The following is a 27,867-nucleotide window of genomic DNA, read 5'->3' on the forward strand; positions in this document are numbered from 1 at the left end:
TGTGTGACGACATGAAACTTTTTTAAAGTCTTTCATTAGCACAGATATTGTATTTCGTCATGAAATCTTTAAACCAAGACTGTAAAAATTCCTTTACCCATCTACAGTATCCACACATGTAATAAAAATCCAGCTTTTATGATCACTTATAAGCTTTGTTTATTTGTTTATTTATACAATGACAATGCTTGTCTCTGGTTGGTATTTGCTATCAGAAGTGACCAATACGCATCCTTGTAATCGGATCACGTACTGTAGCATGCATACCCACTAAATTTATTGGGGGTGGGGGTTACGATCAGAAGCCTCTAGGGAGACATTATATGTACTATCTGAAAATGTGCAAAACATGCAAATGTATGCAGACCACCATCTGACCTTATTCGCTTGCCATTTCTGGATTAGAAATGTTTACCTCTTAGCACACCATCTCGAGAAAGTATGCTTATTGTTGCATGCAGGTACATTAATGAAAATGCCCTGCCTGATCATTACAGATGATTTATTTTTCTCTGCTTTGATCATTTCAACTAGGGTTTTAAAATGAGAGTTCTGTTCAATAGACACACAACAATACTGGAGCCACAGATGCAAAGTGACTTTCTTGTTATATCTAACTCAAATCTAAAAACAAAAGTTATCTGCAGTCTTTGTATGGTGGAATTTAATTAGCATGGTCTTCAAGAAGGAACTACAAAAATCCCAGAATTTTAGTTATCTATTGACAGGCTATTAAAGAACGACTTTTGTTTTACTGGTACCAAACTAATTGTGTGCACAGATATTCAAGGCAAAGATCATCACACAGTACTCTTTTTTTTTATAGGCATCACACAAACAAACTTCCAATTATAAGTTGTCTGTTTTGTTCGGCAGTGGCAGTAATTGGCATTCAAAGATAGTCAATCAGGCGAAACAAACAGCATTCTCACTAGCGGACATTTTCTCTCTCTCTCTCTCTCTCTCTCTCTCTCTCTCTCTCTCTCTCTCTCTCTCTCTCTCTCTCTCTTTCTCTCTCAGTGTGAACCTCATTTGCTTCAATTACACTTCCAGCTATTTAAATTCTGCTTTGTGTCCAGTGGGTCTTGACTCTGTCATGGTGTGAAAAGCTGAACAAAGCGCCTCATCAGTAAGTGGGAACTGTAGAGGGAACCCTCGACCGGCCCTTATGTTCTCATTACTGAGAGAAACACACATCTACTATTTGTCTTGATTCTTCAGCTGTGTGTGTAAACATTAGACCCCTCACGCACACATAAAATCCCACACTCCTTCCACTCGCCCCAGGCTAATATGTTGCTGTACCAGCACAGCGGTTTCGATGGTGCAGTCAAACTCCTGTTTCAATCATCAGGGCTCACAGATCAACTTCAGGATATTTACGAGGATGGGTTAAAATTTAGTCCGTCAGTGGTTTCTAACCGAGATTATTTGATGCTTTCTTGGTTGAATATACTTTTTGCAGCATAAAATTCCCATTATGTTAGAGGGAGGAATTGTGATGTCATAATGATATTGATATTAAAATGTGTGCTGCACCACATGTGGGTTGGGCCAACTGATCTATAAATGACTTGAATAGGACATTATCAGATTTGAATGATAAAGCAGTACTCTACCAGTCTTCATGCTTATATCTGAAGTTTCCCTGTACATTCTTCCAATGCAAACTAAGCATGTACATAGTTATTTATTTAAAGTTGTTAATTTTCCTTGCTTATTAAACACTGAATTAGTACATTCATCTCCTTTACAGTCGCAAACATATCAGTTCAGTGGACAGACAAGACACCATAACTGTTTTTCGGGAGTGACCTGTCATCATCCCCATTGAAAATGTTTTCTGTATTTTGCAATAATGCACAATGTTCTCCAGCATACTGTACATTGTAGCCATACATCGTCTTTTCTTCAGCAACAATGTTAGTGAGTGAATGTTAGTTCTGTGTGTTCTGCTGAGCTCAAAAGAACAAGACGTGGATTTCTTTCTGCCCGTGTTTTGTCGCGGTGCACATAAACTCAGTTGAACAGAAATCAAACATCCACTTGCCATCAGCTGCGAGTGACTACCATACTAAACTTGCAGTAATGCACAGACACACATGGCTTACTGGAATACTGAAAATAATCAAACAGTTCAATACAGATCATGATCCTACCAAAAGCTGTTTACAGTTGCAAGCAACAAAATAACCTTTTGCAGAATGTCTGTGCACAGTTGTGCATATTCAGTATTTTACAACTTCGTTGTTTATCCAATAAATATTAAATCATAACTACTTGATTTCTAATCCCATTATTAAGATATTAAATAGTTGGTATTGTTCAATTCTCTTAGCACACATATATGTTTACTTGCCTTACACTTACTGTAGGCCCCAAAACACAAGGCCTTAAATATAGTTCACCCAAAAACATAAACTTTGTCATTATTTACTGTGGGATTTTTATGTTGTTTTGTTGGTCGGTATGACATGTTGTAGTTGATGTGTGCCGTTGTGCTTTCTGTGCTGAGATATGTGAGTAAATGTCTGTGTGTAAAGTTGAGAGGCTGTGGTTTCGGTTGGGGGAGAGACCAGCAAACGCTGATAACAAAGCCCTGAAGAGAAAACACGCAGAACAGATGGTTTCAATAAACAAGTTGTTTGCTTTATAACTATGTTATATTTAGAGAAAGTGAAAATTAGTATGTTTAACTAATGAATGCATTTAACCAATTCATGAACAATGGAGTACTGTTGTGTTGTTGAATAATTATGTTTTACATATTTACTGCCTACATTTCATGCTGATTGCTAAAAGTGTTAAAGTTACAAAGATGTCCAAATAAGGACTGTGGAAATTGATTTTGTTCCATGTTATATTTCTTTAATTAATCATTTTATTCTATAAACATTGTGTGTTTTATATATGCACTGAGCTATTATGTAGAAATTAGGTGTTTATGTTTGAGAGTGGAGAGTTACCAGTTTTTGTGTGTGTGCTGCAAGGAGGAATTTAGGAATTTACGACTGGTATCGATCAAGATAAGAGAGAGGCCTGAGGGGGAAAGCAAACAGGCGACTATGTCATTAACTAATGCCTTAATGTTCACAGGATGAAATATGCAATGTATTTCTTACTTAATCAGTATTAATCATTGAATAATTGATGTAATAAATATAAGATGTTGTCTTTGATAAATGTGTATTAACCAATGAAATGAAGGTTGCATACAGAATAACATAATGGGGGCAGGGCAGCTCAACCTTGAAGAACAGAATATCCTGTGTGTCTGTTTTCTTTCCTAACAGATGGGTTTTAATAATGATTAAAGTGTTTCCTTAGAAGTAGTATTGCAGTAAAAGATTTAATATGTGTTTATCTATCTAAAGAAGTTAATGTGTGCCCTATTCATATAACCAATTTTACAAATAATGAAATGATGTCATGGTATTGAAATATGTTTTACATAATAATCACTTTCATCTTACAGCTTATGTTTTTTTATAAATGAATGTTTTATTAATGATTTGTTTTTAAGAAAGCATTATAAAATGCTATGTGAATTGGAGGAGTACTAGAGGGGAACTGCAGGGCTCCCAGGGGTGAGAGGAGAACAGTTTGTTTTTTCTTTGTCTATGTGTGTCCATCTTTGCCTACAGGCTGAAATTGGGTGTGGTAAAGGAGTCAGATTCACGAGGGAGAGCAGCCTTTGTGGGTGGAGACTTTAAGAAGAAAGACGACGTCATATACTCTTTAAATAAATGTTTTCTAAAATGCTGTGCATTCGTTGCTTGCCGCTTGTGGCCTTGAAACGATCCAGCGCGCTGTTAAACTTTTTCATATCTGATCAATAAATATTTGAACTTAGATATTCGTATCCTTTGCCTTTCCTCTAAATTATGAACATGCAAATGGACGCCTTAAAGTCCAACAATTGGTGACCACCGACGTTTTGTGGAGGGAAAGGAGAGAGTGAGAGGAAGGAGGGTTTCACATTGAAGAAACCAGAGTAAGGGAGGGCTCCATTTCAACACAAAGAGCGCTCTAATAAACAAGGTAAGCAGAAACCTGTTGTATCGAATTCTGCTATTTGGATATATCAAATTAATTGTGTTGATAAGGAGCTCCGAACTGAAATTGATTATTTAAACAATAAGAATTGATCAGAGTGAAAAACTTTTTGAAATTTTTGAATTTTTTTTTTTTTTTTTTTTTTTTGTTAAATAAAAGGTTGAGGATTCCTTTAACGCATTAGGCGTTATAAAATACCGACTCGGTTGTAGCCGTAAGGAGTGAGAGGCTCTTGGATGAAAGGTCCATAGATACTGTTAATGGCGGTGTAAGTTAACAGAATTAAATATAAGGTTGAGGATTCCTTTAATACATTAGGTGTTATAAAATACCGACTCGGTTGTAGCCGTAGGGGGTGTACAGCAGCCCGTGAGGTGTAAGGCCTACGAATACTGGAAAAGAAAATTGACGTCTTACTGTTATTGTTGTGGTTTTGTCTGAGAAATTGTATTGTAATAGTATTTGTACCGTGTATTGTACGTTGATATATATTATGGCTGAATTTCAGAAAGAGTGTGATGAATATGTGTGTTCACCGGTGTATGTGCCATGGCAAAAAATATTTCAATTCATGATGGCCCAAACTGATCCTAAAGATGTTAAGAAAAGACAGAAAGAGGTTGCATTAGTTAGGGGAAGTTGACAGTGGTGCAGCTGCAAAGCCAAAGGAAGTTAAACAAGGAAACAGTCAGCCAGACTCAAGTATGACACCTACGGCTCCTCCTGCGGCTCCACCCCCAGTGAAATTGATCTGCCCCTCCTTGCACACACCTACTCCTTATGAGAAAGCCAAAGCCCAAATGAAACAGCCTGTTTTTCAAATCAATAGTGGTGAATTAAATGTAGATGCAGATTTTATTTGTGTGAAAATGTAGTGTGTCTGTGATATAATGAGTCTATTAAAACCATAAATGGGATTAAGCAAAACCTAGCAGAACGACAGAAGCGAAGCTTTGAAAGAAAAAACAACAGATTAGACAAAAAGAGTAGAGACCTAGTTATTAAATGTGGAAATAAAGATGAACAATTGAAAAAGGACAGAAAATTGTTAAAAGGTGAATGATACAGATAAATTATACAAAAAAAGATTTAACAAAATGAAGAGGAGTCTTCATCTGATGGTGGAAGGTGGTCACAAGATAAATTTTATTTTAAATTGAAAGGCAATATTTTGCAATGGGTTAAGTTAAACCTTGAAAGGCTGAAAGCTCTCATCCTTTGACATTCAAGAAAGTGAATAAAAGCTGGCAAGAAACAAACAATGAAAAACTGTGTGTGACATCAAAGTGTTGGAGTTGCAAAGAGAGGAGTAACTCATAAACTGGACTGAGAACACATTCTATTTGAATGGGACCATACTTGAACTCAAGCAGTGAAGGGGGCACTGCATATGGTCAGAGACATTTACAAGGATGAAACACCAAAAAGACTGAGTGGAATCCAGAAAGAGACTAACAAAGACAATACTGTTCTTGGAGGCAAGAGAAACTGGACAATACTTCACTGGACACTGAACTTTTTCATCTTCATACGAGCCTTTGAGTGAAAAGGGGGAAAGAGTAAACAGCCGTTCAATGTTTAGTAAAGACCTTGTTACTGTAGGGACACAGACAATCTTTATGAGAAAATCAGCTTGACAAATTTAAAGGCTGATCAAGAACTTTGTTGTTAGGTGTGACTACCTGTTCTGAAATCAAATCAGACTCCTATTAATCTGACAGGAAGAAATGCATAATTGAATTTGGTATCTACAGAGGACGTCAGAACTCCACTGATGGTATTAAGCTAAAAAGCAAATATAAATGGCATAGAACAGCTATGGCAGAAAGGAAATTGGAATAGAAAAAATAAAAAAATAAAAAAGAGAACACCATAGAACACAATAAAAGGTAAACAAGAAAAGCTGTGAGAATAGAAAAATAACTGATTATTGTAACAAACTTTGTATTTAAGGAAATTGCCAGCCCAGACATCATATATGTGCATGAAGGTGTTCACATGGCAGATCTAATCACTGAGGGTGAGCCAAATGATTGGATACCATTGACTGATATACAAATTATTCTTATTGTAATTAATTATAGTTGTTATACCATTGACTGAAAAAGCAAATATATTGAGAGATGGTTTGTTCGCGGTACCACTGACAACTACCCCACCGTTAATCAAACTGTTTACAGATGGTTGTTGTTTCAGAGCAGCAGATGACACATTGACGGCAGGTTTTGCAGTTGTTGAACAGGTTGAGGGTGATTTTGTAACACGACTGAGTGGTAGATTGAAAGGTAAACGGTCAGCACAGAGAGCTGAAATGACAGCTGTTATCAAAGCCTTGCACTACACTGGTGAAGAGAGGGTGATTGTTTATAGTGAATCTGAATATGTGATTGGTGCGGTATATATGGAACTGCCATATGGCAGATAGGTGGGTTTGAAACCAGGAAAGGCCGGCCTATAGTAAATGCTAGCAAAGCCTGACACATACTACAGGCTGTGAAGGTACCTAATGAAGTGGCTGTTGTCAACTGCCTAATAAACCACTTATATCCCCAACCATGGTTTCCCAAGACAAAGTTAGATCTGACAAAATTGACAAACACGCAATGGAATTGACATATAGTTTCGGGGCTGCTTATCACCCCAATGTTAGAGCAAAGATGAAATACTGAACCTGACTTTGACATTAAAACTTGACTTGACAAACTATGTGCACAGACAAAAATAACATGGCTTGACGCATTACCATTTGCATTAATGTCTATTCACTTTTCTGTTAACAGGATTTCTGGTTTTACAACCTTTGAATTGCTTACAGGTCGACAGTTTCCAGGCCCACGGAACGCCTTGGTGTAGGATCCAATCCTGCCACTAACTAATGATGTTTATTTCTACAGACTAACTGCTATGATTAAACATTTTTCCTGACAGGCTACCACACAACGAAATTGTGAGAACGACCCAGCTGTTAAAAATGATGATTGGGTTTCTAACAGTCATAGGTGTGGACCTGAGGACTCAGGTCCAAGAGAGGGAGAGTGTTGAAAGTGAAAGTGAATCAGCTGGAATACAGAGAAGACAAACAGGAAGTGGTAACACATCAGTGGTAACACTCACACAACACCAACAACAAAGTCAACAAACACTCTGTAAAATTGTGCATAAAAAAGGTGACATTTTTTCCAGCCCAGTAACAGAACCCCTAGCACACTATGTGAGCACAGATTGTGCCTACGGAGCAGGTATAGCCGTACAGTTCAAAGCAAAGTACGGTACACAAAAGGTTGTAAGTCAAAACAAACACACAGGTGAATGTGCAGTTACCCATGAGGACGACGGCAGATTGATTTTTCATTTAATAATAAAACAAAATTGTACTGATTTACCAACATATGAGAATTTTACCCACAGCCTCAGACGTTTGAGAGAGTGGTGTGAGAAAGAAAACATAACAAGTGTATCCACTCCCCGGCTGGGGTGTGGCTTAGATAAATTGGATTTCCACAAAGTGCTGGAAATCCTGACAGAAGGGTTTAGAGACCTGAATATCACAATTACCATATATTCATTATAACCTACATACCATATTGACCTTTGAATTTTGATCTTTGAATTTCTTAAGTTTCTTATACAATTCTACAGTATTAATTTCATATTTAATTTTTCTTTTCCTTTCTGAATTTACGATTGTTATTTGAGTATTAGCCAATAGGCATAAGTGTATTTTTTCCACAGAGATGAAGCTATATGGAAATTGGAAGGTTCTGTGGCCCTAGGAGGTATAACTGCAATTATAGTCACCATAATATTTGGCATAAACAATGGAGATCCCTGTGTAATAGACTGATAGTGTCTGCAATAGAGAAAAGAGAATAGTCCACCCCCATATAGCATGCCCCTATTAGGCCTACAGAACCTGGACGAGGAGGAAGAAGAAAATGTGTGACCTCTTTCAGAGGTCAAGAGAGGGAATTGTGGGATTTTTATGTTGTTTTGTTGGTCGGTATGACATGTTGTAGTTGATGTGTGCCGTTGTGCTTTCTGTGCTGAGATATGTGAGTAAATGTCTGTGTGTAAAGTTGAGAGGCTGTGGTTTCGGTTGGGGGAGAGACCAGCAAACGCTGATAACAAAGCCCTGAAGAGAAAACACGCAGAACAGATGGTTTCAATAAACAAGTTGTTTGCTTTATAACTATGTTATATTTAGAGAAAGTGAAAATTAGTATGTTTAACTAATGAATGCATTTAACCAATTCATGAACAATGGAGTACTGTTGTGTTGTTGAATAATTATGTTTTACATATTTACTGCCTACATTTCATGCTGATTGCTAAAAGTGTTAAAGTTACAAAGATGTCCAAATAAGGACTGTGGAAATTGATTTTGTTCCATGTTATATTTCTTTAATTAATCATTTTATTCTATAAACATTGTGTGTTTTATATATGCACTGAGCTATTATGTAGAAATTAGGTGTTTATGTTTGAGAGTGGAGAGTTACCAGTTTTTGTGTGTGTGCTGCAAGGAGGAATTTAGGAATTTACGACTGGTATCGATCAAGATAAGAGAGAGGCCTGAGGGGGAAAGCAAACAGGCGACTATGTCATTAACTAATGCCTTAATGTTCACAGGATGAAATATGCAATGTATTTCTTACTTAATCAGTATTAATCATTGAATAATTGATGTAATAAATATAAGATGTTGTCTTTGATAAATGTGTATTAACCAATGAAATGAAGGTTGCATACAGAATAACATAATGGGGGCAGGGCAGCTCAACCTTGAAGAACAGAATATCCTGTGTGTCTGTTTTCTTTCCTAACAGATGGGTTTTAATAATGATTAAAGTGTTTCCTTAGAAGTAGTATTGCAGTAAAAGATTTAATATGTGTTTATCTATCTAAAGAAGTTAATGTGTGCCCTATTCATATAACCAATTTTACAAATAATGAAATGATGTCATGGTATTGAAATATGTTTTACATAATAATCACTTTCATCTTACAGCTTATGTTTTTTTATAAATGAATGTTTTATTAATGATTTGTTTTTAAGAAAGCATTATAAAATGCTATGTGAATTGGAGGAGTACTAGAGGGGAACTGCAGGGCTCCCAGGGGTGAGAGGAGAACAGTTTGTTTTTTCTTTGTCTATGTGTGTCCATCTTTGCCTACAGGCTGAAATTGGGTGTGGTAAAGGAGTCAGATTCACGAGGGAGAGCAGCCTTTGTGGGTGGAGACTTTAAGAAGAAAGACGACGTCATATACTCTTTAAATAAATGTTTTCTAAAATGCTGTGCATTCGTTGCTTGCCGCTTGTGGCCTTGAAACGATCCAGCGCGCTGTTAAACTTTTTCATATCTGATCAATAAATATTTGAACTTAGATATTCGTATCCTTTGCCTTTCCTCTAAATTATGAACATGCAAATGGACGCCTTAAAGTCCAACATTACTCACACTCATAATGTCTGACCCCCCAAAATCTTTCTTTGTTCTTTAGAACCTGAACGCAGATTTTTTTTAAATTGTGTTTTGGGTTTTCAGTTACTTTGCGATTGGATGATGACCGCCTCTTCAAGCTTTTAAAGGATCTAAACGTTTTAAAGAAGTACTGTAACTCTACTCAACTAGTGCCGTATATTTTAAGTGTCCTTAAGGCATACAAAAGGGTTTGTTGGGTCTTAGGATCTTTACTTTAAAATAAAGTGTAAAAACTGAAACAACAGCGATATCCACATACAGAAAGGAATAGAGTAAATGTCTTCAGGACTTTTACTCTTTTTAACGGAAACATGGATATGTGCTGGTGAGTCCGATGCTCTTATTGAGCTTTCACCGCCAAACTGTAAATTTTTTAATTCTCCTAGGCTTACTGGACGTGGTGGAGGAATAGCGATAGTTTTTAAGTTTGATATGTAAGTCCTTGTCATCTCCTTCCTTTTTTCTCCTTTGAACTCAGTTTTTGTGTGTTAGGCCGGTCAAATCCGATACTTTGTGCTGTAATTTACCGTCCGCCTAAATTCAACAAAAATTGTATACAAGATTTTACTGATTTCTGGCTTGTATTGTGACAGAGCAAGACAGGATTTTAATTGTTGGTGATTTTAACGTTCATGTCTGTTGTCTTGCAAAACCACTTGCTAGAGACTTGTTGGATATTATAGATGCGTTTAACTTTTCACAACATGTGTTTGGACCAACACAGAAATGTGGCCATACGTTAGACCTTTTATCTTATGGGTTGTGTATCTCTAATATCCAAGTACAAGATGCTGTTTTTTCTGATCACATGCCTGTCCTATTTGATTTTATGCTGGTATCTACTAGGCTCAAAGTGTCTGCTCCCATACGCTTGTGTTGAGTGTTAAAGCCCTCCACTGCTGCTCAATTTAATTCTGCTTTTATGAGTACAATTCAGTCTGGCAACTTCTTCAGTCATTTCCTTCTGACTGTGCTGATATTTTAAACTCTGTTGCTCCTCAAAAGCTTAGGTGCCTCAAATCTAAATCGGAGCCTTGGCTCTATGATGTTACTCTTGAAGCCAGACGAATGTACAGGAAAGCTGAGCATAGATGGAAAAAGAACAAGCTTCATGTATCATTTGAAATTCTTAAAGACAGCATTAAAATATATCAGAAAACTGTTAAAGATAAGAAAATAAAATATTTTTCTGATATTATCTCCGTAAATTGTAATAAACCCCGGGTTCTTTTTAAAACCATTGATGCTCTATTAAATCCTCCACAGTCCTCTAGTTTGGAAGCTTTGGTTGAAGTTTGTGAAAACTTTCTAAACTTTTTCTTAGACAAGGTTTCCAATATTAGAGCTCATATTGTATCCCCTGCTCTAGACCCTTTCATAGTTAGTACTTACTCTGCTGTCCTCAACCAGTTTGAGCCTGTATCGCTTGCTAACCTTACTCAAACTGTTCATATCTACATGTGTTTATATGTGTGTTTTGATTGCACTATCCCTGTTCAGCACTTTGCAAACCTTTTTTAAAATTATTTTATTTATTTTTATTTATTTAAAATGTGAGAGATTTATTTAAAATTTTTGGTCCTTTTGAAGCTTGAGGGGTTTTCTGGTTACTGTTGGAGCAGATGGTGACTAGAAACCAGAAAACACAAAACAACACTTTTGAAAAAAATCTGCATTTGGGTTCTGAAGTACAAAGAAAGACATTAGGGTAAATTGCATGAGAGTAAATAATGACAAAGTGTTCATTTTTGGGTGAAATATTTATTTTAGAGAATATGGAAGTTACATCAGAAACATACATTGTGACGAATAGAGTGACATTGAATGCGGATTTCTGGTATGAATAATAACACCGCACAACCTTGAAGAAAAGCAAAGGGAAGATTTTCTCTCTCTCTGCATCCTCAGGGGAACGAGAGGCTGTACAGCTTTATTTGATTTTCAAGAGTACCTATAAACCTTTGCTGCTCCCTGTGACCCTGTGGATGACACACACACACACACACACACACACACACACACACACACACACACACACACACACACACACACACACACACACACACACACACACACACACACACACACACACACACACACACACACACACACACACACACACACACACACACACACACACACACACAGTGCAATGACTGATGGTTGACGTAATGTCTGCAGACATGCTGCCCTTTTGTGTGCTGTGTGTGTGTAGAAAGGGGGTGAAGGGTCTCTTGTGGGTTCTGTTATTGTTAAATTCAATAAGGTGACTCTTGTTTTTGGTCTTATATCTCTTCATTAGTGTAATATATATGGGCATCCAAATATTTTGTAGTGCCTGACTTACTAACAAAATGTTTAAAATGTTTATCTGCATAAATGGCTAACATTCAAATATCAAGTCAAAGTGGCTGTAATTTTTTGTAATAAAATAGGAGTCACTAGAAGAAATCACACAATACCAGACGTTTCAAAACTTCTTGTAACCCTTGAGATACCCTAGCGGGTACAAGCTGAGATGTCTGTGGTGCTGAATTCAAGTGTTGTGAAAAAAACTTAGCTGTTGTGCCTTTGTTATTTAATTTGCACTTTCTTAGTAAACAACCTGCAGATATTCCCCTCCCATCCGCACTTTTTGGGAATTGCGCTTTTTCACTAATTTGCCACGTTTAGTAATTCTAAGGGGGCGTGCACACCAAAGCCTTTACGCCCGCACATGTTTTAAATTGTTTCCAATGGAAGCTTACCGTTTTTCAAGCCATCTGCTAGCGTTTTTTCTGCGCTGAAAATCGGCGCTGAGCGTCAAGAGTTGAAGGAGATTAAACTTTGAGTAAAAAGCTCCGCTCATCAATGTCAGTTCTCACACAGCTGTCCAATCACAGTGGAGGAGGGGCAAGACAAGTATCACAACAACCAACCGGCTCCGTTAAACTCTGACTTATGAAATATGTGCCTGCTCAAAGTCTAGTGTGACCACCCCTTTAGGGGTCTAGTTGTGTGCTTAGTCAGAGATGTAAATGTTTAAGGACATATTTTGTAATTGTCAGAATAAAAAGATGTTTGCAACCCATTTACCTTCATTATGTTTAAATTCCATGCACAAATATAGCCAAAGTTGCCCCCCTCTCTGACACCCATTGGTTGAAACATAAGTGGCCCTGGTGATGTCATCTGAAATTGAAATTGAGACACAGGATGTTATTACATTTTAAAGACATGGTTTCCTGGGGATTAATGTACACTGGTGTATCATGCAGAACAAGACCTGCTTTGTGAATTAAGAAAGTTAAACAGGGTACAATTAGGGTTCTTATTGACTTTAATCAATTATTCATCAAGTGTTCACTGTTCATAAACCACTCTACCACACTACGTGTTCCGTTCTCCTCTTCTTTCAGTGAGAAAGAGACAAAAACATCATTAAACAGGAAAGCAGATATAGCAATAAAGGAAAGAGAAGGCGAGGAGGGAGGCTGGCTTTTTTTATACGATATTGCATTTGAGCACGTTTACAGATCCCTGGAGTACAATTCACTGTGAAAGGGACTGATGCACGCACACACAGCCATTAAGTAGAAGGCTCCTCTGCGCTTTACCAAATCAATCAGCCTCAGCTCCACCCCCTTTATATTCATTTTCACCCGTTTCTAAAATTCACTGTACGCGGTTTAAATAGAAATACTGCCATTTGTAATTATTATGCTTTTTGCATGCCAATGATTTTGATTGAAGTTCTGTATAAGAGGAAGCTATAAACATATTGATATTCCCACAAACCACAGTAGTTTGATAATAGTTATTATAATTGTAATTAAGTCTCTAATGAATCAAATTGAATTTGACTGATTGAGTTATGGAGTCGATTAATGGTTGTCACGTCTTGTTTTGCTTTGTTTTAGGCACCTGTCACACTCCAGGTTAAAGGAGCTCGTAAGAAATTCCTCCCCATTCATCAAGCGTGTCTGTGTCATCTCATTACATGTAAGTAGCCATGTTTTCCCCCTCCAAATGCCTGCATTTAGTAATGTAAAAGTTGACAGAATAAACTTTTACCAGACATACTCGTTTAAAATGTACAGGGTTTCTCTTTTGAAAAATTGCCAAAAAAAAAACACAGATGTACTAAGGGGAGAATAGGCTTAAACTTATGTAAAAAATATGTAAAAAAAAAAAAAATATGAAATATGTAAACCCAAGAAAGTAAAACATTAAATAGGGACTTTGAGTGTCCAATGACCAAGTTCCATTGACCAAATCTGTAGGATTTGATCACATATTGAATGTGCATCTGGGTTAAAGCAAGACAAAACACATCTTTAAAAGAACAGTCCCACGAGTCTAAACCCATTTTCCCATGGGCAGTGTGGCTTTTAGAGATAATGAAATGGCTCTTACTTCTGATTGAACTTAGAACCTTTTGGTTAGCAGCCTAGTCCCATTTCTATTAGGCTGCAATGACCTCATCTGCTATAAATTCACAAGGTATTTGACTGTATGTCCTGTAGGTCATAATCATCATGTCTGTTCGCTTATGGTTGATGGGTGGCTCTATGCCACTGTTTTCAGAGCAAGACAATCCAGCCTCTTTTTCTCCGCACCTGCTCACAAGGTCAGTCTAACTATTATATATATATATATATATAAATATATATTTTTTTCTCATCTTTATAATAATGCAGAGAAATATATTTTCACTTATTGAAGATTGTATATAGACTATAACAGCTTTGATAATGTTGAGGAATTTAACACAAAAGCAGTAAAGCCTCAATCCATTATCTGTTATACATAAACAACTGGCTAAACTGTTGGTGATGCATTTGCAGTATGTGTGCTAGTGTCTGTACGTTTATGCCTTCTATACATTTTTTATTACATATTTAATGTGTGTGAACTGGATATCATTTATATTCACAATGGTATGACTGGTAATAGGATTGAGCAAACAGTCATTTTCTTTTTGATATGTAAGCCTATCTAGATCTGTAAATGTGTGTTTAAATCAGAATTTGTAATGTAATGGTGGTTGGGGCTGTGCAAAAAAAATCGCTTGCGATTCTCATGCGTGTTTCATCAGTAAAGCCGGTTTCTTGATTAGTATTAAATCACCATCCACTTTCAGATGTTGCGGCATTTACTACACAGAGCCGTAGTTCACAGAGAAGCTAGGAAAAATCGTGTTCATAATCAAGGAAAATCGACTCCGATAATCTATGCGATTTTGCATAGCTTCTTGGTGAACTACGGCTCTGTGTTGTAAATGCCGCTCCATCTGACAGCAGCTGATGGTGATTTACCACTAATCACGAAACCGCAGACGATTTTTTGCACAGCTTCAATGGTGGTTGTTACGACCCAAGGCTGTCTAGGGTGAGGGATGTAACATTTTATTTGGAAAACTTTTCCTTTTTGGGTGTGTGTGTGTTTGGAAGGCAGGAGACAGACACGGGAATAAACTGAAAATGATTTATTAAATGTGAACAAGTGAACAAAGTGATAAAAGGTGGGAATAAATTCTAAAACGTACATTACAGGGTTTGTTCAAATCCCCCAAACATACAAATATCTAGTATTCATATTAATATTACATAGCATGGCCTTTCTGTGTCTTTTCAGGTTTCTCACGTATTGCTATCTTCTCACCTTCAACGCCTGGCTCTTACTGGCGCCCATAGTACTTTGCTATGACTGGCAGGTAAATTGCATCACATAAAATGCACACAGAGCCACACAAATCCATGCAGCGATCACAGCGTTTGATATGTGTTGCAAATTACAGGTGGGAAGTATACCTTTAGTAGAATCTCTGTGGGATGGACGTAACATTGCATCATTGCTTCTGGCTCTGGTCATGCTGGTGTTGAGCGTGTCCTGTGTTACACATCTGCAGGTAAGCACACACACATTTACACACTCATTCTGTCATAACAGACACACACAAACATACCTTTCACTGTTTTATTGAGCTAAAAGCACATGTCACACCCCGCTGCTCTATCCGCTTTCCTACTGTGCGCTTCAAACCCAGAACTTGACTAATTATCGCCATAGCAACCTGTGCAAACTGGAAGCGGTTGTGTGAATTATTAGGCTACGTTCACATTGCAGGCTGAAACGACCCAATTCCGTTTTTTTTTGCCCCTATGCGACCTGTATCTGATCTTTTCATGACAGTCTGAACGACACAGATCCGATCTTTTCAAATGTGACCCAGGCCACTTGTGTATGTGGTCCTGAATCCGATACGTATCCGATCTTTTGAAATGCGACCTCCGTATGAACGGCCAAGCCACATGGATCCGACCCGTACGTCATTGATACGCTACAAACGTCATAATTCTGCATTGAAGTAGGCAAGAACGATAAGATAAACAACAACCATGGCGGACGTTGCTAACACTGCTCCACATCATTAAATTTTGGCCGTATGGGTGCACACGTTATATGATTTCACATATAACAGCTTTCTCCCAATATATTAATACAGTGGTTCCCAAACTTTATCAGTGTGTGGCCCCCCTTGTGTACAGTGCATTCCTTTGCGGCCCCCCAAAGAAAATTTGTGACAAAAAACTGTTCTAAAACTCAACATTTAAAAAAAAAACATTAAATTATATAAAAAAGTAGTGCTTTTGGTTAGTAGCCTTATTTTTTTAGGTTTAATTACACAGAATTCATGATAAATTAATGTATTTCATAAAATGTCATAAAACTGGGGCCCCCCTGGCACCATCTCGCGGCCCCCAGTTTGAAAACCCCTGTATTAATATATAGCATATTATTATAATGCTGCAAATAATATGTGAAGTAGCAGCTTTCAATAAATATTTTTTAATCATATAAATGTCGCACACCTGTGTGCGATAGGTGCGTAGGAGAGCAGGACTCGAAAGTCCAAAATAGAAAAATAGAAAAAGAGAGGTCCCGCACACTATCCACTTGCAAAAATAAAAATAATTAATAATTAAATAATTATTTCTATTTTTGCAAGTGGATAGTGTGCGGGACCTCTCTTTTTTATTTTTCAATAAATATTTTTTAAAATGCGTTTTTAAATCCAACAACCCCTGTGACCGGTCTACACGTCCATAAGAGGTTTCTATGTTTATAAACCATTGCCTCTTTGTTTCTACATTAAAAGACAAAGCTGGCAATTCTGACTATACTTTCGTTCTTTTAATAATTTCTTTACTTTTTTTATTTATAAATCACTCTGGGTTATCTGATTTATCTATTTGGCTTGTGTTTTGTTTCCGTGCACTTGAGGCATTTTGCACATTTGTTCTGCACTTTGTTACTTCTGACCTTATTTTATTAAAAAAATGTATTTATTATAAACGTAAATTCTGATCTAATTTAAGTCAGTACATTTTTGATTGCTTTTCTTTGTATCGATGTTGCGTTATTGCGTGCTGGCCATGCTTGCGCATGTAATTTAGCCGAACGGGCTAGGTGCTCTCATATTTAGGAGTTCATCAAACTAAACATTAAAAAATGGAAGTTTTTCGACGAGTATAAGTTTTTAAAATGTATTTAAAACATAGTGGTTTTCTTGTCAAAACAGGTAAGCCGTTTTTTTTTAGGTGATGAAACGGAAACTAGTATCTGCACCGAACCTATTTCTGCCTGACACAAATGTCTTTCTTGTGATTTAATATTATGGTGGGTCGGTGTTCACTTTCAAATGATAGCAAAGAGATTCCTGAAATAAATAATATCATCCGGTCTTTCTGTATCTAAAGTTAATACAAGGATGATCAAAGTCAAATCAAGCAAGCAGGTATTTATGTGCTAAATAATAATGCGTAGTGTCTATAAAATCATTAATTTCAGTGTTTTTCTTGTTATAAATTAACGTTTAATGAATTGTATATAAAGATTAGTTTTTATCATTTACAGTCACAATCACAAATTATTTGTCATTTCTCATTTGTCGTTTTTTTTTGGTCATGACTGCTTTGACGCGCTATCTCCAAATTAAATAAAAACACTGAATTGTAGCCGGAGTTTCCAAGGCAGGATCACCTTTATTATTTTTTTAGGTTTAGTTATCAAAATGTATGTAAAGTGTTGCCTTCCATTTGACCTTAAAAAATATATAAATGCATCGTCAGTTTTGTCTTCGTTTATTACTTGAAAGACAGTTTTGGTCACTTTATCAGAAAGCTGTTTCTGTGCTGCTTGTGAAAGAAAATAAAAGTTGCCAGTTTGTACCTGGTCTGGCCCCCTCCCAACCCACGCACACAACCATATGATTTTACTATCGGTCGACTACTACAATTCTGATTCGAATATGTAAAACCTTAGTCGAGGACACCCCTAGAAGATTGTAATTGTGCTGGCTCCGTTGGGAAAATAACTTTAATATTGCAAAAGAGCTCCGCTGTTGACTACACCGTTGTTGACATCCATGTTTAACATTAGCTTACAAGTGACGTCCTTGACCGTTGAGTACTCTTATGCGCATGCGGGTCACTTCTGGGTCATTTCACGTTCACACAGGAGATCACAAAAGGTCGCATTTAATTGGAAATGTAAACGGCCTTGCAAAAAAATCTAATTTTTTCAAAAAATCGGAATTGAGCATTAAGCCCTGCAGTATGAACGTAGCCATAATGTGCAGTTGGCATGATGCAGATGTTTGCCATGAGCTAATGAACACAATTCTTACACAGGTTACACATTGAGCCTGACAACATTTTTCAGTTCATCAGGGTTTTATTTCTGCTCCGTTTGTCTCAATCTTGCAATTTTGTGAAGCACATTTGCCCGCTGCAGTTTTAGACAGCGAATGGCTTTGAATTTGACTTTTAAAAGCAGGATGCAAAAACACTGTACTACCATATACAAATATGATACATTTCCTTATATAAATGTGTTTTATATGTATATTTCAGTGTATCAGATTTCTGTGTGGGTTGTGAATTTAGAATTGAATGTTGTCATGTTGTCATTTTTTACAAATTTAGATGATAATGCTTGTTTGAAATGAGCAATTCCAACATTATGTATGTGACATTTGCAGTCAAAAATTTAAATATAATTAATTAGATACTGTTTTTATTACCTATATATTTAACCATCTGTTATTTAACCATCTGTTTGTTTTCATAAATCTCTAATGATAGAGTTTAGACATAAAAAAATCTGTCTATGCATCTGTTTTCTGTTTTAGATAAGTGAAACATGTTTTAATGTGGCCATCAAATATTGACATCTGAGATATCGGTATGGTAAAAAATATTTAGTTAAAGGAGCGGTGAATCAAACAATCAATTTTAACTTGATAATTTGTTATATACAGTTGTGGCCAAAAATATTAGCACCCTTGGTAAATATGATCAAATAAGGCTGTAAAAAATTAATCTGCATTGTTAATCCTTTTGATTTTTTATTTTAAAAATTCACAAAAATGTATCCTTTCATTGGATAATAGGAATTTAAAATGGAGGGGAAATATCATTATGAAATCAATGTTTTTCTCAAATACTCGTTGGACACAATTATTAGCACCCCTAGAAATTCTTACTGGTAAAATATCTCTGAAGTATATTCCCATTCATTTTCACAATTTTCAGAACTCCAGCATGATTGTAAACACAAAATCATTCAGCTCTGGCTTCTGTTTCACAAAAATATAAAGAGGAGAGGAAGCCTAAATTCCCTTAATCATCCATCACAATGAGAAAAACCAAAGAATATATTTCTGATGTGCAGCAAAAGATAATTGATCTTCACAAATTGGTGAAGTGGCTTTAAGAAAAGAGCTAGAGCAGTGAAAATGAGCATTTCCATCATCAGGGCAATAATTAAGAATTTCCAACCATCAGAAAATGTTACAAAACTGCCTGAAAGAGAACCTATGTCTATATCGTCCTAATGTGCGGTGAGAAGGAGAGTTTGAGTAGCTAAAGACTCTCATAGGGTCACAGCTGAAGAATTGCAGAAAATTGTTGAGCCTCTGGTTCAGAAAACCTTTTAAAAAATTGTCAAACAGAACCTACATCAACACATGTTGTTTGGGAGGGTTACAAGAAAAATTCTCCTAGCTCATTCAAAAACAAACTAAAGCATATTCAGTTATCAGTCATGACTAGAACTTTAAATGGGAATGGCTTCTATGGTCAGATGAAACTAAAAAATGAGCTTTTAGCAGCAAACACTCAAGATGGGTTTGGTAAACACAGAGAAAAAAAGTACCCCATGTGTACAATGAAATATACTGCTGTGTTTTTGATGTTGTGGGCCCTATATTTCTGCTGGAGGTTCTGGACATCTTGTTAAAATACATGGCATCATGGATTCTATCAAAAAAATCCGTAAGTGACTGACTCTGTTAGAATTCTTATAATGGGCCATTTTTGGATCCTCTAAGTGTACAATAACCAAAACACAAACCTCAATAACAACACAAAAATGGGTCACTGAGCTCAAAACCAAGCTTCTGCTAAAGCCATTCCACTCTTCTGACCTGAACCCCACAGAAAATGAGAGGAGTGAACTGAAGAGGAGAAGCAACAACATGTAGCTGGGAATCTAAAAGGTCTGGAGTGATTCTGGATGAAGGAATGGTCTCTGATCTCTTGTTAGGTGATTTCTTACCTCATCAGGCATTATAGGAGAAAATTTAGACCTGTTAAACTGGCAAATGGAGGTTTTAAAAATTATTGAATAAAAGGGTGCTAATAATTTTGGACAATGTGTTATTTCATAATCATATTTCCCCCCATTTTAAATTCTTATTATCCAATAAAAGAATACATTTTTGTGAATTTTTTTAATGAAAAATCAAAAGGATTAACAATGCAGATGAATTTTCACAGCCTTATTTGATCATATTTACCAAAGGTGCTAATATTTTTGGCCACGACTGTAAGAGGTCATCATACTTAAATGAACATCCTGCAAGTTTCAAAACAAAAGGTAAATGGTTGATTCAGGAATGTGCTGAAATATGACATCAGAGTAGAATTGAAACACCATCCCAAACCCAAATACAATGACCACTTTTGTAGCCCCACCCACAGCTTCGTGTGACATACGTGTGGGCCAGGGGTAAAGCAAACCATTCAATGTCTCAACAATCAGTAAACATGTCTTTAAAGATTGCCAAATGTTACCAAAATGACTTTTAAATAAATTTTTCCTGAGAGACTTTTATTTTGACGCGGTGATCTGTTATGACTACCCATGGAAACGGAGTGTTCGGTTGTAGAAGAACCGTCTATTGAAAAACACAGCCACTGTATAGCGAAGACTCTGAAGATACCATTAGGAATGCGTGGTTAAAGTTTGTTTTTAAAGAATTTCCAGCTTGTGTGGGGAGTGTTTGTTTACTTTGTGTACTGCGGATTAATTTGTAAAGAAGCCACAAGTCGGTGCTGGATTTGCAAAGAGACTGTGATTAAAAGCACCACTAATATTGAATCTAGTTAGTTAGTTAGAACTTTATTATCCCCTTGGGGAAATTTTGTTGCTTGTGTTTCACATGCACCCACATAGCACAACATTATACATAATACAACATAAAAGAAAAACATAAAAATACACGCAATCATCCCTGAGACCCGCTCAGTTGGCACCTACACCGTAACCTTTATTTAACAGTTTAACTGCCTGGGACAGGAAGGAGTTTTCCCATCTGTTCTTAAAAATTGCTGGCATCCTAAATCTACGTCCTGAAGGTAATGTTTCGAAATTAATAAACAGAGGATGCCTACTGTTCTCTGTGATTTTTATCGCTTTACTAAGGCATCTGTTTTGGTAAATTTGTTCCAGGCCTTTTAAGGGGATACCAATTATTTTACTCGCTGTACTTAAAATTTTCCTAATCAAACTCTTTTGTTTAACTGTGGCATTTCCAAACCAACAGGTAATACAAAATGTAAAAACACTTTCAATAAAAGAATTATAAAAAACTCTGAGGATTGGGACACTTACTTATCTAGCAGGAGTGACACAACAGTATACACAGTAAGTAAAACATTTTACTTTATTTAAGTTACTATGTTTTACTATTGCTTAGTAAGAGATCGTTTGATATGGCCTGTTGAAACATCCGTGTCTAAACACGTATATTTGACTGTTTTAATTTACTAAAAACATTAAAAGATTAATAAAGGTGCAACACTTAACAATACGACTGTAATATAACAATAGAAATATACAAAGTTAGTGATAAAGAAGGACTTAACCAGGTGCAATTTAGATTCTGATGCCTGCTTACTGTGTCGTATACGGTAATTTAGGCAAGTTGCGCTTAAAAGGTCCAACACTCAACAAAGCTTTTTTTATCATATAACTGCTGTATGTAACATTACGTGTATTTAAGAGCAACCTCACAAGCACAATAGAAATATACAAAGTTAGTGATAAGGACTTACCAACTGCAGTTAAGATTCCGATGCGCGCTTACTGCGTTGTACACGGTAATTTGGTCACGTCGAGTTTAAAGTTTAGTTTCTACTTTACTATACATATTGTCATTTATGTGCATCATCTTTAGCACCCAGAATCTTTTGTGGCTCAAACATATTTGTGTTCAGCTGCTATTTTTACAAATTAATGTTTATAAAACATTTCCCCCCATGTAATGATGGGGAATGAAGCTATCCAATCATAGCAGTGGGCGTTTACGTCCAGGTCTTTAATGCGGCCCGCCCCTTCAAACGAAGCTTTTCTCCAGACAGCATCAGAACCATTTTACAAAATAGCCTATTACTTATTGCTTTTGATGTTTTTGATTGTAAAACCACGCAAACATCATAAGTAGACCTCAGACAACAGTATAAAAAAATTAAATCGACAAATTCATTGCCCCTTTAAAACTTTTTTTATGGTAAGAATAACATTTGCATAGAATTGCTCAAATGCAATATATAAAAATGTAATTTCAACATGCTGTGTGTTTTAATTTTAATTAATTTCAATTCAAATTCAACTCATGGATAGAAAGGCAATTATTTTTCTCAGTGTTACCTGATTCAATCCCTTATAGACCATTTACATATGGCTTATAACAATTCTTACCATTAAATACCCTGTAAAAAATATAACATTCCTGCACACTGTCCTACGTTCCCATAAAACATTTGAGACGCTACAATGGCATATCAGTCAGTGTTTGACGGTTCCCAGAATCCTCTTTTAGTGGTTTGCTGGTGTGGGGGTGAAATCCTCCAGGGATCTTTTAAAAACTTGTTTGTGTTTCTTCATTCACGTCCTTGAGCTTGAAGCAAAAAGCAGTGTGTCTGTGGCTGATTTAACTTACCCCAGAGAAAGCAAGAAAGAAGAAAAAGCGAAAGAGAGAATATCTTTGTATCTGAGAATAATTCATAATGTATGTCTGACACAATCTGACAGGCCAATGTCAGTAAAGTGCTTGCATCTTTAACTGATTGAGTCGAGACATGTGAACTTGTGCAAATGCTCTGTCGAATGTCTGTTTATAGCGATAACAGATCACAGATTAACATATTCATCAATAGTGCACAACTGAACAAATTCCCTCTTTAGGTCCAACTTGAGTTTTGCATTGTCCCTTATTTTTAATTATAGGAGTGCATAATCTTGTTTAATCCGCAAGGTCCAAAGTTCTGAGGCCCCAGGGAAAATCCAAAACAGGGAAATAAGCAGTTTAAGGACTCTAAATATACTTAAAGGTGTAAAAAGAATAGAAAATATTTAGGAATTTGTAATATTTCTAAGACATTCATCAAATAAGCAATTATGTATCAGTGCATATTGTCAAGGGGGACATAGTGTACTAAATATATTTCACAAAAATCTTAAAAATCACAGCATGGTTGATTTTTTTTTATCGAGGACTGTACTGTATCTACAGCATAGCAGTATCTTTTGTTAGAACAGGTGAGACATGTGAAGAGACAATGATAGAAAAGAAGCAAAGGGAAGAAACAAATGAAAGGGGTAAGTGCCACTGAATGGAGTTTGGCCTGGTGATATTTCGGATCACGCAGCGGATGACCTCTGTTTGTGCTGCCATGCGACAGATGGCGAATGGCATAAAGCATAATGCGAAAGCCATTATTATCTACATGACCTAGTTTTAACCCTCAAGTATTTCCCAGAATAACTCAAGCTCTGGGTAAGTGAATATTGTTTGACAGCTTCTCTTAACACTTTGTGTTTACATTACTTTCCATTCTTGTTTGTATTAAATAATAAAAAGGGTTTAAACAAATGACCACCCAGGTTTAGAGATTAATATCTCTGCCAGTGTATGCCAACCATAACACAACCCTTATAAAATATTATAGTCTTAGGAAACCCGCCTGTTTAAAACTCATTAAGTAATGCTCATACATATAAATAATACTTACGCGCTGCAGCCTTCATTTAGATCATGTCAGTGATTCACCTTAATGACTTTTCAAGATGTTTACTAGACTTAATATCTCACAAGATACACACTCAGCGTCTTGTGACGCTAAACAAAATGTTATCTCGCTTTTATTAATCTATTTTTATGTGTGTGGTTCTCATTGAATGCGTCAGGAGTCATAATATCTGCCCATTTGTTTTAAATTTAAAGTTAATTAATGTTTCTAATGCATTGCTTGGCAGAAATCAATATTAAAACATTTATATCCTATCTGTGTGTATGGGATTTTCAAGACGAGACCAGTTTCGGTATTATTGTCTGTTTATTTTTTTTATCAGCTTTATCAGACTATTCACGATACAGTTGCGGTTTCATTTATCCCTCGTCTTGCATATCCGTTTCATATCTGTATTGATTCTCCATGCTTCAGCTGTCATATTTAATCATCTTACGCATTAATAAAATCATAACAATGCCTCAATTTGTAACCATACAGACTTTGACAATGCTAGTGTAGATAAGGAAGAACTGTAGCCTTGTAAAAGTGTTGGCCAAATTTGTCACCTAGTTTGTGAAAACCTAGCTTAAGTATTTATTGTGATTTACTGTTTTCTACATAGAACCATCCTGAACATTCTGTGAAAAATAACTTTGATATCTGTAATATTAAAAAAGGCCATGTCAAAGATTGAAATAAAGTCAAATCGATGATTGAAATCAAACATTTTAAAATTAGATTACGAGACTTCAGCCTGGATTTCACAGAATGGTTTACATTTTGGTTCGACAATAAACAATGGATTCCACTTAAGACTTTAAATTCAGCTTGACCAGCTCTACTGTCTCTGCCTGTGTGCATCTCTCTCATAATCATTCTGTTTTGTCTCTTTGTATAGAAGATGGAAGGGAAGGAGGTATTAGTGGGCATCCTCTTCCTGGTCTTTCCCTTCATCCCAGCCAGTAATCTGTTCTTCCGTGTGGGATTTGTGGTGGCGGAAAGAGTTCTCTACATGCCCAGGTTTGTCAGTATGTGCCTACTCCCTCCTTATTTATTATCCCTGTGTGAGAATAATTGACAGTTAATAACGGTTTTCCTTTATGATGGGGAAGTTGTAGCCTTGTGGTCAGAGAGTCGGGCTTGTAAACTAAGAGTTGTATGGGTAGCTCCCACTGCTCCTGGTGTGTGTATGTGTTCAAGATTCGCAGTGCATGTGTTTACTACTTACTGGGATGGTTTAAATGCAGAGGTCACATTTCGAGTATGCATTTAAACATTTCAGTTTTTCACATTAGACAGTATTTCCCAGGATCTATTAGGTGTGTGTGTGTGTGTGTGTGTGTACCTGGTAATTATCACGTTGTGGGGACCAATTGTCCCCATAAAGATAGGAATACCAGTGTTTTTGTGACCTTGTGGGGACATTTTGATGTCCCCATGAGGAAACAAGCTTATAAATCAAACAAGATGATGTTTATTGAAAATCTAAGGTACAAGAAAGGTTTTTGTGATGGTTGGGGTTAGGGAATGGGGCAGGTAAGGGGAATAGAATATACAGTTTGTATGGTATAAAATGCATTACGTCTATGGAATGTCCCCACAAAACATGGAAACCAGAATGTGTGTGTGTGTGTGTGTGTGTTTTCATGTTGAGTGTGTTCAAATTTGCAGATTAAACCGTAATTTGAACAATGAGGCATGTTATTTAATAGAGGTTGTTTAAAAAGTATCTCATTAGAATGGAGTGTAGCGGTGACCCGACAAACACGCTCACAGACTTGCATGTAAACACGCATACCATGGCATTCTCGAATACTATAAGTTAAGAGTAATTAGGCAGCTCCTCTTTATGCATGTTGGGTGTATGAACAGCATGCTGGGTGTATGTTTCAGCACTAACAGCAGGGCCGTGCAGAGACCATTGGAGGGGCAGGTGCTCAAAGAATAAAAAGGGCACTTTGCTCGCCGACACGCAAGCACACAACTGAAACAAATAATAAAGTAATACAGAATAGAAAGATGATAAGTCTAACGTTTTTCTTTATTTTCCTTGCAAATAGAGTGAGACAGAAAAATCTATATAGACTGAGTTTTATATCTATATATTTATGCATTTGGCAGCAGCTTTTATCCAAAACGACTTACAGTGCATTTCATTTAGTGTTTGTGTGTGTCAACACAGTATATGCAGTTTTGAAATTATATGATATTATATATTGCATTGTGACATTAAGATATTATTACGTTTACAGGCTTGTGTTTTTGTTGTCATATTTAAAATATAATTCTATTCTATTCTAATCCTGTTCGAAATTTGTATACAAAGAGAGTAGCCTAGATATTTTAGTTTTGAATCGTGTTTGTGTTGTGTTTTTGCACACTTTGATGCCTTGATGACAGGGCAATAAAATAATGACATTCATCTCTCCTTTCATTCATTTCATGAAGCCTCTAGTACTTTCTTTATTTTCAGGTAAACTAAAACTGGTTGCAAAGCTGGAGAGGTTTTGACTGAGTTAATAATTTAGCACGAGTATGGCTATATTACCCAACATCAGCTCACATTGTCTTTTATCAAAGGCGAGTCCAGGAATCGTAAATTCAATGTGATACAAAAATTAAGAGTTTTTTTACCGTATTCATCGGATCTTGCTCTTCCAACAAACTCCGCGTGACAAGTGGATGACATTAGAACAGCGCGAGAGCGATTTGAAATCAAACTCCTCCGTATGATTTCCCGAATATTTCTCGAGGTACTTTGATGTCATGTGCGTTTTGGTTCTTGCATTGCTGCGTGAAGTTGAGCACACCTAAAAACTCGAGACAGCTACCTGTATGAACTTCCGGCAGAGAACGTCCCTGCCTTTGCCTCATCCATTGTTTTTATATGGGAAGAATGTTTTATTTTCAGCGTGAGAAATACAAGGTGTGGCGTGTGAAGGCTGAACGCCGTGAGACTTGAGAGCCCTGTTTGCATCTAACGTTCTAGAGATGTTAATACACACAGACAGCAATAAACAAAAGCTGTGCATGCTCTCCTCACGTTGTTCTTGTAAAATAATAATAATATAACGAGCATACCGCTTCAGTTCAATGCCTGCTCGAGGGGGATCCTCCCTGTACTGCGCACCGTGTCGTGCACGTGTGGGCGTTGCTAGCGCTGTGAGCTTTCCCTAAAGAGATTGTCCAATAAAAGGTCAATACGTCATCATGTGACTAATTTTATTTGAGGCTAATGGTGCGTTCCAGGCAGGTTTTTAAACCCGTGAGTTACGACTTCAAAACCACGACTCACGACCCTATGCGTTCCAGGCAGCCTGTAACTCGTGTTTTTACAACCTTCTACCGGTGAAAGTGCACTGGAACGGCAGTCAAACCCGTGACTTCCCACCCGTGAACTCGTAGTTATGAAATTATTACTGCACTGCAACAGAGAGGCCAACACACACATTCTGGTTTCAATTTTTTGTGGGGACATTCCATAGACGTAATGCGTTTTATACTGTACAAACTGTATATTCTATTCACTTCCCTTCCCCAATCCCTAACCCCAACCATCACAGAAACCTTTTTGCTACTTCACATTTTCAAGAAACATCATTCTGTTTGATTTATAAGCTTGTTTGCTCATGGGGAAGTAAAAATGTCCCCACAAGGTCACAAAAATACTGGTATTCCTATCTTTGTGGGTACAATTGGTCCCCACAACATGATAATTACCAGGTACACACACACACACACACACACACACACACACACACACACACACACACACACACACACACACACACACACACACACACACACAGAGTATCACACACATTCAACACAGCAGAATTCAACACAGGTTGAATGGAATGTGAGAATGTGAACTCTTGGTCACTGGTTCATATTCTTGGTGTTTATAGAACAGATAAAGAAAACATCATTTTAACTATTACACCCAAGTCCTATTTTATTCTGCTGTCAAATAAATATACAGTATA

At 36.7% G+C, this 27,867-nt stretch overlaps 1 protein-coding gene and 1 long non-coding RNA gene across 6 annotated transcripts in view; one reads left to right on the plus strand and one right to left on the minus strand.

Annotated features, from left to right (window-relative positions):
* tmtc1 (transmembrane O-mannosyltransferase targeting cadherins 1) overlaps positions 1-27,867 on the plus strand; it is a 314,969-nt gene that overhangs the window by 94,611 nt on the left and 192,491 nt on the right. For all 5 annotated transcript variants that reach the window (XM_065265568.2, XM_073815006.1, XM_073815028.1 and 2 more), the window contains 5 exons: positions 13,439-13,520; positions 14,045-14,148; positions 15,156-15,234; positions 15,319-15,429; positions 24,780-24,901. In XM_065265568.2, the coding sequence (XP_065121640.1) occupies positions 13,439-13,520; positions 14,045-14,148; positions 15,156-15,234; positions 15,319-15,429; positions 24,780-24,901 (498 nt within the window). The remainder of the gene's footprint in view (positions 1-13,438; positions 13,521-14,044; positions 14,149-15,155; positions 15,235-15,318; positions 15,430-24,779; positions 24,902-27,867) is intronic.
* LOC135746942 (uncharacterized) lies at positions 11,253-27,344 on the minus strand. The gene is made up of 4 exons (XR_010531638.2): positions 26,516-27,344; positions 15,332-15,423; positions 12,615-12,710; positions 11,253-11,518 (listed from the first exon to the last, which is right to left on the minus strand). It is a non-coding gene; the product is annotated as an uncharacterized lncRNA (long non-coding RNA).

This window comes from Paramisgurnus dabryanus, chromosome 1, assembly GCF_030506205.2.
Source record: "Paramisgurnus dabryanus chromosome 1, PD_genome_1.1, whole genome shotgun sequence".
Classification (NCBI taxonomy): domain Eukaryota; kingdom Metazoa; phylum Chordata; class Actinopteri; order Cypriniformes; family Cobitidae; genus Paramisgurnus; species Paramisgurnus dabryanus.